Source organism: Tupaia chinensis, unplaced genomic scaffold (assembly GCF_000334495.1).
Source record: "Tupaia chinensis unplaced genomic scaffold, TupChi_1.0 Scaffold139927_1, whole genome shotgun sequence".
Lineage (NCBI taxonomy): Eukaryota > Metazoa > Chordata > Mammalia > Scandentia > Tupaiidae > Tupaia > Tupaia belangeri.
The window spans coordinates 206,830-221,290 of NW_006199806.1; the positions used below are offsets into that span (position 1 = coordinate 206,830).

Here is a 14,461-nt window from a genome sequence, read left to right on the forward strand (position 1 = left end):
ATGGAGGAGGAAGATGGGACATGGCAGAGGGTGGGGGATGGGGAATCAGGGATGGCAAGACAAAGGGCAAGGTATGCAGGATGTAAGAATTGGAAAATTACTTGCTGAGAACATGTATGTTGATGTGCTTGATTGAACCAGTACACAGTGTATTTTGGATGGAAAATTTATTGGTGGGTTGTGATGGTGTATACTGAATTAAGGTAGAAAATAAAAATTAAAAAAAAAAAAAAGACTTTGGGGAGGAAGGGACATTCCTAAAATTCATTTTATTTGTATATAAAATACAACAAAATAGCACATATTTAAAGTAGTTTAAAAGAAATACAGTATGAAGACCAAGTAGAACCAGGAACAAAACAAGCAGACAAAAGGCAAAGCATGTATGTATATGTATGTATATATGTACACATGTGTGTATATATGTGTATATATGTACATATATATATATTTGGTAAAGAGAAATTTTTCCTATAGGGCATGTTCACTCACGAGAGAGAGAGACAGAGAGAAAGAAAGTGAGAAATCACCCCCCAGGATGGATGGCCATGCCACAATCCCTCCTCCTCCAGACTCCTCTTAGGATCTTGGGCACACACACACACACACGCCAGGCATGAGTTTGAAGTCACCAGTCCGGAACTTGAACCAAGGTTGACTATGTGGGAGTCCAGCAACATGACTATTAATGCCATTTGCGGGTCACAGGGCAAGGCATATTAATCTACACTGCTATGGAGGTTCACAACTTTGGTTTATCCCTTCTCAGAGGTTGCTAATATACCCAAACAGACCAGGTACCACGATATATAATGTGGCCACCAGAGTCATTAATATGACAAGACACTGATTTCTAACAGCCAGTGCTAGAAGTGAAATGGGTAGCTATTTCTCCCTGTGGTTCTTATGAAGAAGGCATTATGTGATACAATGACTGAACAACACCCTGACAACAGATATGGCTATGAGCTTCATAAGATTCAACACAAAGCATAATTCAGAAAGGGCAACTATGGGAGAGAGTTAAACAATGGCTCTATATACCCAGCTCTATATGCCTTTTATTCTGTCTTCAAACAGAAATAGATTTGAGGATATCTGAAATAGCAGAAAGATCCTTTAAGCAATGTTCCCCTAATGTATCTTTTAACTAATGTTTTGCTAAAATTAAGTGACAGTGAACTTGAGATTGCAGATACCTTAAATGTATCTCTTTTGACCTGTTCACTGTACACATTCGGGTACCGTAACAGAAAGCTGAGGGTCAGACCATCATTCTTATATGAAAGCTAAGAGTCCAACATGGAGGAATCTAAAGAGAAGACTACTCTATGTCAGTGATTGTGTGGGTAGGCAGTGGGCTGCGGTTCTATTACTTGGGTGCCTGGTAGAGTCTCAAGGCAGGGACTATGAAGTCCGACTGGCGCCCAAGATAAGAACCTCTGGCCTCTTCCATAAAGGAGTAAATAGGAAATGACTGTCTCTATGTGATGGGCTTGGAGTGCTTTCTTCCCCCAGATACTTAACATACATTATTTTTAAAATTGGGAGGAAATGGCTCTGAAGACAAGCTTGAAAGAAGTCCAGGTCTGGGATGCTGCAGGTGGATAGGAAGAGGACCCTGAGAGCATGGACAGTGTGATGTAAGAGTGAGACCCGACAGGCAGCAATGTGTGTGGTCCTCCAGACATTGGAGCTGGCCTGCAGGGTGGAAGGAACCAGGGACAAATGCTCAGAGTGTCTGCAATCCCACCAACCACAAATGACCTGCATGGACGCTATCTTATGTGAGCTGGCATTTCTAACTGAAGTGCTGTGATTCTCATGAAAAGTGATCCATTTTAAATGTAAAGAAACATTTAAAAACTGGAGTGCATGGGACCAGCAGATGGTGTAGTGGTTATATCATTGGACTCCCACATGGTCAACTACGGTTTGAGTCCCTTGAAACTCATGGCAGGCATGTGTGTGTCCGTGCCCAAAATCCTGAGAGGATAATGGAGGAGAATGTTTTGTGGCATGGCCATCCCCCCTAAGAAGGGGGGTGATTTCTAACTTTCTGTCTCTCTGGTGAGCGCATACACCTGATAGCAAAAATTTCTCCTATTTTTGCTAAAGGGTGCATGCACTCACCACAGAGACAGAAAGTGAGAAATCATCCCTCTGGGGAGATGGCCACACTGCAGTCCCCTCTCCTCCATTCTCCTCTTGGGATCCTGAGTACACAGGCATGTGTAGCCAGTGTGAGTCTCGAGCCACTGGGTCCAGGACATGAACTGCGGTCAACTATATGGGAGTCCAGTGATGTAACCATTACACAATCTGCCGTGCTATCTGGTCTCTGTGCTATCTAATTTGACAGACAGAGGCAGAAGGGCTCTCTTAAAGCTGTTGTAAACAAAGCAAATACTACTCATCTTCATGGGAAAGACACCCTCAATATACCCAGCTCTTTTTCCATCATGACTTGAAATGCAACAGTTTCTTGGAGAGAGAAAACTTCCAACAGCTTTGTCCAAAGTTCCTGTCTGAATTTGGTAATATCCGTCAGAGAAGATGGCATGTTTCTGAGGATCCCTCTTGGCCAAGGTCTTTAGCATGGGGCCAGAGCACTAGCTCATAAACAGAAGGAATTTTGCAACCTCAGAGACATTTGACAAAGTCTGGAGATAGTTCTGACTGTCACCACTGAGGGAGTGTTACTGCCACCTACAGACAGAGGACAGGGCTATTGCTAAATATTCTACAGTACACGGACATCTCCCTACAACAAAGAATTATCCAGCCCAAAGTATCAGTAGTGTTGAGGGTGGAAACGATGGGTTGAAGAACTTATACTTATCACCTACAAGCTCTGAAAAGTCTCAAGATCTCAGCCAAAGCTAGGTTAAGGAAGCTAGTGAGAGGGAACAATCCCTCTTAAACCTCAGAATGTTACATTTCAACACATTTTTTTTCATTTCCAGAGAGTATGTACACTCATAAGAAAAAGTGCCCTCATGGAGGGTCATAGAATGTAGTCATGTGGGAATTCTTAATTTCTACATCCCATCAGGATGCTGGGCACACACACTCACTCAGCATGACTATCAGGGGTGCCAGGGCTGGAATTTGAACCACTGACTGCTGTATGGGATCTGGTTTTCTAAGCGCAGTGGTTAATCTCTGAGTTACAGGGCCAGCCCGTGCATTTAAATATTCTTATGCCTAAGGTTGAATACTGGAGTGGATTTCGTAGAATATAGTTATGTCACTGGCACCTAATTGAACATCACTGTTTTGTCACATTTCTGTAGGTAGGAGATGAAATCAATTGATACTGACTTCAGAGTACCCGACAGCTCTTCACTAGTTATTATATAACATACCAATGGTAAGACACAGGTTTTCCAGCATTGTCTTTATTCCAGGCACTTGCCAAAGATGAACATTTGGAGAGGTGAAAAAATGTTTTCAAATTTGGTTGAAAACTTTTAAATAATCAGAAGTCAGAGTAACTGCTTTTCTCTTAAAACAGATCAGTGAGAAATGAAAGCTGCTTTACAAGCCTAAGTTCAGCACTTACGTGATAGTCTCCGGGATTTCATCTTCCTTTTTGAAACGACCTGACCAAATCAAAATCTTCTTCTCCCAATCTGTAGGTTTGTGTAATGGCACTCTGTGGCTGTAAGTGTCTGAGAAAAACCAGACAAGAAGTCTTACTTACATAAGATTATGACTCTCTCTACATCATTGGGTATAATATAAGGAACCCTGTGACAGCCTCTCCTTTAGATTCTTTCATCCCAAAGTTATCCTACTCTTTGGAAGCTACCTCTCCATAACTTGAAAAACCAACAAAAACTTACGGGATGGTGCTTTTGGATTTTCCTGTGGTTTGGTGCAAAATCCACTCACTGTCTTCAAATTAGAGTTTCTGGTAAGCCTTAGAGATAAGGAAGCATCTCTTTCACATAGCCTAAAACAACTTCCTAGAAAAGAGAGGAAAACATTTCAAACAAAAGAAACATGATGTCAAGACTCCTGAAATATTCAGACAAGAAGTCGTTTTATTTAATTAATTAATTTATTTGGAGAGGTTTTTGCTATAGGGCACGTGCGCTCGCCATAGAGACAGAAAGCGAGAAATCACCCCCCATGGGGGATGGCCACGCATCAATCCCTTCTCCTCCATTCTCCTCCTGGGATCTTGGGCACTCACGCACACGCACCCGGCGTGAGTTCAAGCCACCAGGTCTGGGACACAACCGCGGTCGACTACATGGGAGTCCAGCGACATATCCATTATGCTAACTGCTGGTCCCAAGACAAGAAACCATTTTAAAGCAGAGGTGTGTTCTGGCCTGTTCAGGGAAGCTAACTTTTCTTCCTTCCTGACCCCTCTGGAATTGGAAAATATTTGGGAGTATTCTTATTTTGTGGCAGAGGGTCATTTGCATAAGTTCAATAATGCTTGTTGCATTGAATCAGAAATTGGAAATACTCATTATTGGACAGGGCTTTGACTGGAATGTCATATCTGAAGATTAATCAGGGAACTATGGAACTAAGGTGGATCTCGGGTAAGCCAACAGAAGCTCTTAGAAAGATGGCCTGGCACCATAAATAGTTCTGCCTGGCAGAGAGGATTAGAGAAGATATATGAAAGAATCTATAACATAAAATAACCTGGACTTTACCAGCCCAGCAATGTAATCAGTAAAGATTGCAAAAGGGCAACCACACCAGAGGATTATCTTGAGAAAGACGAAGGAAGAAAAAAAGACTGATCTTTGCCAGTAGATGGTATATCACAGAATGGTTGGTAGGCAGAGCTGAATTGGGAAGATTTATGTGTGACTTGTATGCTGGGCATTTGCTTTTCGACATGTAAATATTTTCTCAAAAATATTTAAAACCATGCTGTCTCTGTTATAGAGTCGCAAACAAAATTATACAAAATTATAAGAAATATTTTGAATATTATTTTTAAAATTCAGTATTTTATGGGGCCGGCAAGTGGCGTGGTGGATAAGGGCGCTGGATTCCCACATGGCCAACCATGGTTCGAATCTCAGACCTGGCAGCTTGCTTTCTCACTTTCCCTCTTTCACTCTCTCTGTGTCTTTCTGATCAAATTAAAATAAATAAATAAAATGAATGAATAAATAAAATTAAATAAATAATTCTTTAAAAAAATTCAGTATTTTGAAAATTTGAAAGTTGTTTATTAACTGTCAGGAACTATGGAGTATGAGCAAATTTTTTTTTGATATGTAAAGTAAATGTTTGTGGAAAAATGTAAAAAGAAATAAAAGAAAAAAAAAAGAGACATGATGTAGGGACCAGCAGTTGATGTAATGGCTATGTTGCTGGACTCCCATGTAGCTGACTGTGGTTCGAGTCCTGGATCTGGTGGCTTAAACTCACACTGGGGGTTTGTGCATGCGTGCCCAAGATCCCGAGAGGAGAATGGAGGAGAAGGAATTGTGGCGTGGCCATCCCCCGTGGGGGATGATTTCTTGCTTTCTGTCTCTCTGTCTCTCTGTTTTTCTGGCGAGCGCACATGCCCTATAGCAAAAAAAAAAAAAAATAAAAATAAAAACTAAAAAAAAAAGAAATGTGATGTTTTCTTAAAATATATGCCTGTAACTATACCTTTTGTTTATAAAAATTAGCTCATTTTGAAAATATACTATATGTACAATACATACACTACACTTAAGGTGTTACATTTGATGCTGCTAAAATATACATGTTTCGCTGATTAGGAAACTAGAAATTTACAACATAATTTTATCAGCTATAAATTTTATGTAAGTTACTTTTCACATGTGTCTTCTCATATTAATGACTCTGGTGGCAATATTATAGATCATGGCACCTGGACCATTCAGGTAAAGATTAGTAACCTCCCTGAAGGGATACACCAAGCTGCCAATCCTACTCTGATAAACTCTGAATGGGGGGGCTACAATGGCTACCACATGGCTCTAGAAAGCATTGCTCTTTCCAAGCTATAATGCTCCAATTGGAAATCAACTTTAAGCCCAGCCATGGCGGCATGTGCTAAGGCACTGCTCTGCAGGCCAGGGCCACATAGGAGAGCTGGGACTGGTTACTAGCCCAACCTAAATGTGGCACAGTCGTATGTGGCTGTGATCCCAGCTGCTCAGGAGGCTAAGGCAAGAGAATTGTCATATAGTAAGGCTCCGTCATTTAAAAAGAAAAAATTCAGCTTTAGATATAGTTATGAATTATATGTAAAACTATTTTATTTACACTTAAATATATATTTAAACTATATATAAAAATGTTTATTTTTAAAATTCAAAGAACATACAGATAGTATTACCAACTGTTACATATTCACTACCCAGTTTCAATAATTATCAATACATGGCCAATAAATATTGCTTCATCTAAGCTCTACCCACTTTCTACCCCCTACTGGATTTCTTAAAGCAAATCCAAAACATTAGAGCAGTATATCTATAAATACTTCAGTATAGATCTCAAAATAACTTTTCAAAATTATATCCAGATGATTATTAATATAACTAAAAAGTATTTCCTAACATCAGTGTATGGTGATCATACCATATTAAGATTACAACATTGGGACGAGCAGATGGCATAGCAATTATGTCGCTGGACTTCCACATGGCCAATCGTGGTTCAAGTCTCAGACCTGGTGGCTTGAAAATCACGCCAGGTGCGTGTGTTTGCATGCCCAAGATCCTGGCAGAATGGAGAAGGGATTGCAGCATGGCCATCCCCTCGGGGGGTGATTCTCACTTTCCCTATCACTGTCTGTCTGTCTGTCTCTCTCTCTCTCACATGAGTGCACATGCCCTAAGGCAAAAACCTCAACAAAAACAAACAAACTAAAGATTACAATATCTGGCCCAGCTGTGGTGGTACAGGTGGGAGAGTGCTGGTGTGTGATGCCGGGCCACGTGGGTTGAGATACCAGGTGGACCTAAACTCACGAGGTGCTCCTACACATGCCTGTGGTCCCAGCTGGCTGGGAAGCTTCAGGGAGGATTGAAGCATGAAAAGACCCTGTCTCGGGTCTCACCTGCCTGCCTGCCTCTCTCATGAAAGATATGAATAAAGTTTAAAAGATTCAGTTCCTCAAGTTTTATTTTTAGTTGGTTTATTCTAAACAGGTGCACACATTGAATACTGTTGATGCTTCCTGAGTTCCTTTTTTCTCCTATCCTTTTTAAATTTGCATGTGTGTAGTTTGTTGTTGTTTTAAGTCAGGGTCTTAGACAGGGCCCTTCTGCCTCGGCCTCCTAAGTAGCTAGGACAACAGCAATGTGTCACAGTGCCTAGCTCTTGCAGACAGTCTTGCTATGTTGCTCATGCTGGCCACAAGTTCCCCATCCTCCTACCTAAGCCTACCATAGCTGGATAAAAGCAGGCGCTGTCATGCCCACCTATTTAGATTGGGCCAGTAATTGCATCCAGGTCACACATATGGCCCAGCTTATCCTGCAGCATCCAGAGCACACTACTGTGTTTGGGCCTTATTTTTAATGTTTCTATCATTCATTGAAAAAATTAAGTCATTAGTCCCATTATTTCTGTCATTTAAAATTCTGCTAATTGCATCTCATGGTGCTGTTCAAATCCTTTATATCTTGTCTATATATGTGTGTGTGTGTGTGTGTGTGTGTGTGTGTGTGTATTTCTTTTTGAGAGGTTTATATCTTAGGGTGCTTGCACTCACCAGAGAGAGAGAGACAGAAAAGTGAAAGGGGAAGTAAGAAATCAACCTCCCCCACCCCCACGGGATGATGGCCACACCACAATCCCTTCTCCTCCATTCTCCTACCAGGATCCTTCCTGGGCACACATGCCTGGCTTGATCTTGAAGTTACCGGGTCTGGGACTCGAACTGTAATCAGCCATGTGGGAGACTAGCGACATAACCACCACACCATCCACTGGTCCCATCAATAGATTTTTTTTTTTAACAGGAGTGGAGGGGAGAAAAGAGCAACCTTCCCCTCCCCCAGTGAAGTGTAGCCACACTGTAACACCTCCTGCATTTTTCCATCCTGTAGGGATTTTGAGCATGTATGCTCACACATCTGGCATGGTTTCCAAGCTGCTGAGGCCAAGATCGGAACCATGGTCAGCCATAGGGGTTCTGACTCCCTTAACCACTAGGCTACAAGGGCCAGACCTGTTGTGTCAATGTTCAAATGCTCCCATCTTTAGTCACTGGGAACCTAAGTTAGCTCCAGAAACCTTTCAACAATGCTCATGGGTCACTGATAGTTTACTGTCTTTTAAAAAAAATTTTTTTTGCCAAAGCATACTTGCACTCACCAGAGGGAGACAGAACAAGTGAAAAGGAGAAAGCACTTCCTAGTGGGGTGTGGTCATACCACAATTCCTCCTCCAGTTCTCCACCTTGTTCGGATTTTGGGCACACACGCCCATTATGTTCTTCAAGCTGCCAGGTCCAGGATTTGAACCACTTAGTTGGCCATGTGGAATCCGGCCCTCTTAACCACCAAGCCAAAGAGCCACCCAATAGCTTTTTTATCTTCTGACAAGATGTTCCAGACTCATTTTGAATGCTTCTTGCCCAACCTGGAATCACAAATTCCTTCAAAGAGCCCTGCTTCCTTTAAAGAGGAAATGGTTTTAGATATCTCTCTGAGAGACTATCATGGGTTTGTCATTTTCTCCAAGCCTTTTCAGTGAACAGTTATTATTTTTCAAATAATATATTTAATAAATTAATTCTGATTCCAAGTAACCACAGCATCGGCGCCACCTAGTCACAAGTATACACTATGAGAAAAGAACACGTTACTAATGCTTTCAGCTTGTTTCCTCATTTTACTTATTCATTTTCAAATGTTGAGTTTGGTATAGGGTATGTGTGCTTGCCAGTGATAGAAAGAGAAATAAAGAGGAAAAGTGAGAACTCATATACCCTCCCTGCCCCCCCCCCCGAGGGATGGCTACATCACAACTCCTCTATTTTCTCAGGATTTGGGGATACATGCACACACACCTAGTGTAATTTTCGAGCTGCTAACTCTGAGACTTGAACCTCTTAGTTAGTATATGCGGGATCCAGTCAGCTTAACCTCCACATCACCTGCTGGCCCTGAAACCACATTTTAAATGTGAGTAATGTAGTATTTACTTCACCAAGGCTGGTTTGAGGATTAAATAGAAAAATAGACATGGAAACACCTGGTAAGATGCTTGAAACACAACAAGCACTCTAAATGGTAAGCTCTTTTTTTGAAACACTGCTTAAATTTTACCACTGGTCTTCAAAACACTCTTGAACACTTCTCAATTTTACCACTAAGGTGGCCAGAATTTCTGACAAAAGGTAATTATGGAGTTATGAGGGCACAAGAAAAGCTTATAGAACTTGTCAATGGTGTTTCATAACTCTCAGGATTAAGAAAAATTATTTAATGCATGATTCTGAAACTTCAGTGCACACCAGAATGAGAATCTGCTGAATGCCTTGTTAAAACACAAATCACTGGCCCACCCACCTTCAGCTCCATAATGACTAGTTCTGGATAGAGTCTGGGAACTTCTATTACAAACATTATAACGTATCACTCACATGCTCCTTGGTGATGCTGCTACTCCTGGTTTAGGTCTACATTTTGAGGGCCATTATGAATTTTTTTCTAAATTATGGTAAAAATTAAGATTTATCATTTTAACTATCCATAGGTGTACAATTCAGTGGCATTATGTACATTTTCCCTGTTGTGCAACCATTACTACCATCCACCTTCAGCTTTTTTTCATCTTCCCCAGAGAACCACTGGTTTAATGTGATCTACAAGGCCTCATCTCTCCCCATGCTATCTCAGTCCTCTTCTCTGGCAGGTGCTTAGACAGAAAGGAACAAGGACAAGATAAATGGGCAGCAAGCTGGAGGACTTTGCTCTCCAGACAGAAAACAGAAAAAGATTCAATTATTATTTCCCTAGATAGCTTCCCCATCCCTCTTAATTAAAACAGAAGCAGTTTAGGAAAACAGAGCAGAACAGCGCAGTTTAGGAAAACAGAAGCTGCTTCTCAGCTCAGCTGGGGTAATAATGATTAAGTAAAAAATGCTAACTTGTACAACTACTCACAGGCAGTCACAAAAACACGTTTGGAGGTACTTATTCATTCATTCAATAAATAATAACTGCATACCTACTATGTGTTGGCATTGTTTTCTGCAATACACAAAACAAAAATGTGTGCCAGTAGAGAGTACATTCTGACAAGAGATGTGGATATATACTCACGCACATATACATACATATAGATAAATACACTTCTGAATATATATACACACAGGTATACACACAACACACACCTCTCTCTCTCTCATTCAATGTCAGAGAAAAACAAGAATGGGCACAAAGTGTGTATTTAGAATGAGGTGTATGTGAAATTTTTGATAGTCAGGGAAAGTTCCTTTTAAGAATGTCACTTGTGTTAGGGCCAACAGGTGACATGGTAGTTGAAGTGCAGAACTCCCACAGTCAACAGCAGTTCGAGCTCTGGACCTGGTGGCTTGAAAATCGCCACACATGTGTGTGCACCCAAAATCCCAAGACAAGAATGGTAAAGGGATTGTGGCATGGCTATTGCCCCTGGGGGGTGATTTCTCATTTTCCCTCTCAGTCTATCTCTAGTGAGCTCAAACACCCTATGGCAGGTGGTGTGGTGGTTAAGGTGCTAGATTGCCACATGGCCAACCACAGACCCAGTGACTTGAAAATCACATCAGGTGCACATGTTTGATGTCCAAAATCCCAAGATGAGAATGGAGAAGATTGCAACGTGGCCTTCCTTCCTGGCGGGTGGGGGGAATGTGATTTCTCACTTTCTCTGTCACTTGTTAGTGAGCCCACATGTTTTATAGCAAAAACCTAAATAAACAAATGTCACTTGTGAAGGAATGGGGGAGCTATGCAAATACCTGATGGAAGAACACCCCAAACAAAAAGAATATTAAATTCAGGGCCCTTAAGATGGCTCTCGGCTGGAGAAAACCAGTATGGTTGGAACACAGTGAATAATAGAAAGGGAAGCAAAATCTGAGGTCAGCGAGGTACCTGGGGGGAGAGGTGCTGGGTAGGGACCTGAAGGCATGAGAGATTTTTCCCGGATCAGAAAGTATCTCCCAACTTTTTCTTATGGCACCTTCATATTGTATGCCAATAATTTTTACTTCTCTGAAGCATAAATGCCAATTAAAACATATGCAAATAAAATAAACATTAGAAATAACAGACTGGTATAAAAATGACTTTTAAAAACCAGTATCACTAAAAAGTAGGAAGTATTTGATTCAATCTGTTTTAATTTTGTAATTGTAACAAAATAACATACATAAGTTTTAATACCATGAAGACATTTTTCTATCTCAAAGAGAGAGGACATATTGCTTGAAATACCCAATCCAGAAATTTCCCATCCTCTAGTGGATCACAATTAAAAGCACACAAAACCAAAGAAAAACAGCCCTTTAACCCTCTGGCTGCACTTGCAGCCTGTCCCTGACTGACCAGTTCTGCATCCCCAGGGCCCTCTCAGGAAGTCAAGATGAAGCCTCACAGCTGCCTCTAAGGCACTGCCTGGCAAAGGGCTGGTCAGCCCGAAGAGCAGAGGTTCTCAGACCTTACTGTGTATCAGAATCAACTGGAAGACTTGTGCAATTGGTTATTGGACCCCAACAACTGATTCAGTAGTATGAGTGGGGCCTGAGAATGTGCATTTCTGACAGTTTCCCAGGTGCTGCTGATGCTGGTTTGGGGATGCAGGATTTGAAACTAGTGCCTTAAACACAGTACTGCTAGCTGGTGGCTGCTCTGAGTCTGTCAGAACAAGGTTAGTTCAAGTACTGGTTTCTTTCTTGGTGGCCCCCTCCTTTCCATAAAACTTTTCTCCAACCTCATGATGGACAGTGGAGAGAAGTAGAACGCTTCTTTCTCAGAATCTTTTAAGATCCTTCATGAGGTAACCAGTAGTGATGTGACCTGGAACATGACAAATCTCTGGGATTCAGTGGCAATAAATGAAGGTTCAATGAAAGCTGGAGAAGAAAGGGGTCTTTAGAAGAAATGTTGAAACCCACAAAAGTACATTTCAAAGGGCTTTACCATATGCAAATTTTAAGATAAATGGGGGGGGGGGGTAAAAAATGCAAGTAGGGCCATCTGGATCCCACATGGCTGACTCTGTGGTTCAAGTTCCAGATCTGGTGACTTGAAAAACATACCAAGCCCACGCATGTGTGTGCCCAAAATCCCAGTATGAGAATGGAGGAGAAAGGACTGCAGCATAGCTACTGCCTCTGGGGGATGATTTCTCCATTCTCCTCTTGGGATCTTGGGCACGCATGCACACGCGCCCGGAGTGAGTTTAAGCCGCCAGGTCCGGGACTCGAACTGCGGTCAACTACGTGAGAGTCCAGCGACATAGCCATTACGCTAATTGCTGGTCCCTGGGGGGATGATTTCTTACTTTCCTTCTCTCTCTGTCTATTTCCTGTGAATGTATGTACTCTCTGGCAAACATCTTAAAAAACAAAAATAAAAACAACAACACAGCTTTCAGATTTTATAGAACATGCAGTATCCACTACATTTCTCAGTACCTGTGGACATGCAGTATGAACTGTACTATGGTTGTCTAGCCCTCTCATCCCCCTTGGGCAAATTTTTAAAAAATTTTACATATCTCAGGACCAGCAGTTGGTGTAATGGTTATGTCACTGGATTCCCATGTAGTGAACCACGGTTAGAGTCCCAGACCTGGTGGCTTAAACTCACTCCGGGAGCGTGTGGGTTCGTGCCCAAGATCTCAAGAGAAGAATGGAGAAGGGATTGCGGCATGGCCATCTGCGCTAGGGGGTGATCTCTCACTTTCTATCTCACTGTCTCTCTCTGTCTTTCTGGTAAGCACATACACCCTATAGTAAAAACCTCTCCAAAAAAGAAAAAAGAAAAAAAGTTTTACATCCCTCTTCCACAGCCCCTCATGGGCCCTCATGGGTAAATACATCCATTGTCTGATTATCTCACAATGAATAAGCAAAGCCTACAGAGCTGATCCCACCACACTGATGTGAGATTGTCCAACCACCTCATTTTCTTTTCCTAATATTCCAGAAGGTCAGAGGCAACTATGACCTTGGCTGAAAGCAGCAGCTGTTTCTGGGACAATATTCCTTTCCCATGCCCCATGGAAAGATTTTTAAAATCTAAATACTTAGCCTACAAATGCCTATTTAAATCCTTTTAAAATTGAGATAGACCACTGTTAGTTTGATGATGTTTGGTGTAATAGGAAAGGGCAAATCTGAGAAAGGAACTTCGAAGGTTTCTGTGAATCAGAGTCCATTTGAGTCGTGCTTATCCTGAGAATGCCCAAGTCTGCATAATACATGATTTAATCAACAGTGAATTTTGTAACTACCATGAAGTTGTATGTCAAATGTTGTAACTGATCAGTAGACCCAGAGGAAGAATGATTAAGTGACACAAATTACGTTGTTTAGGGAAGCTAGAGTTCTCATTCCCACCCAGAGCTCACTTCCAGGAGAGAACCACAAGGGGCCAGCAGGTGGTATAGTGGTTAAGGTGCTGGACTCCCACATAGCTGACTGCAGTTTGAGTCCTGGACTTGGAGGCTTGAAAATCACACTGGGCACATGCCCAAAATACTGAGAGAAGACTGGAGGAGAAAGGATCTTGGAACAGTCATCCCCCAGGGGGATGATTTCTCACTTTACCTCTTTCTGTCTCTCTCCTTTGAGTGCACACACCCTATGGCAAAAAAACCTAAAAAATAAAAAAAATAGAGAACCACTGATTTAGTTTCCGTATCAGGAGCAAAACTGAAAGCTGACTACAAGGCTAGCCTGTGGCATGGTGGTGAAGGCATTGGAACCACATGGCTAACTGTGCGGTTCTAGTTCCAGACCCGGTGGCTTGAAAAACACACCAGGTATATGTGCTCAAAATCTCAAGAGGAGAATGGAGAATAAGGGATTGCAACATGGCCACCCCCCGCACCCCCGGGAGTTATTTCTCACATTCTCTCTGTCTCTCCGGCAAGCACAGTGCCCTACAGGAAAGAAAAAAGAAAGAAAGAAAGGAAAAGGAAAAAAAACTAATTACAAACTAGCCTAAATATTAACTTGCTCTGACCTGTTCCATGATCAGACCTGAATGGCTTCAAATCACCTGTCTGCAACAATTCTGAGAGCAACTTTGTGTGTTCTTTTTTTTGATGTAAGAGATGTCGTGCCCCGAGGGGAAGGACTGTGGACTGAGAACCTATAGACAGAGAAAAGTGGGGGTCAGGCGGACTGCGGCATCTCTGATGGAGACTGCTTATTCTTTTAAACGGGAGATAAAGTCGTGAGCTTCCGATACTGACTGCAGCTGTGCAGTAGCTAAACAAGCCTCTTCTTGCC

General features: G+C 41.9%; 1 protein-coding gene across 1 annotated transcript in view; it reads right to left on the reverse strand.

Moving 5' to 3' along the window:
• Positions 1-14,461, reverse strand: part of FAM162A (family with sequence similarity 162 member A) — a 29,589-nt gene that overhangs the window by 4,457 nt on the left and 10,671 nt on the right. Inside the window, exons 2-3 of the mRNA XM_006162357.3 lie at positions 3,849-3,971; positions 3,566-3,674 (exon numbers count right to left, since the gene is read on the reverse strand). Coding sequence (XP_006162419.1) covers positions 3,566-3,674; positions 3,849-3,971 — 232 coding nt within the window. The remainder of the gene's footprint in view (positions 1-3,565; positions 3,675-3,848; positions 3,972-14,461) is intronic.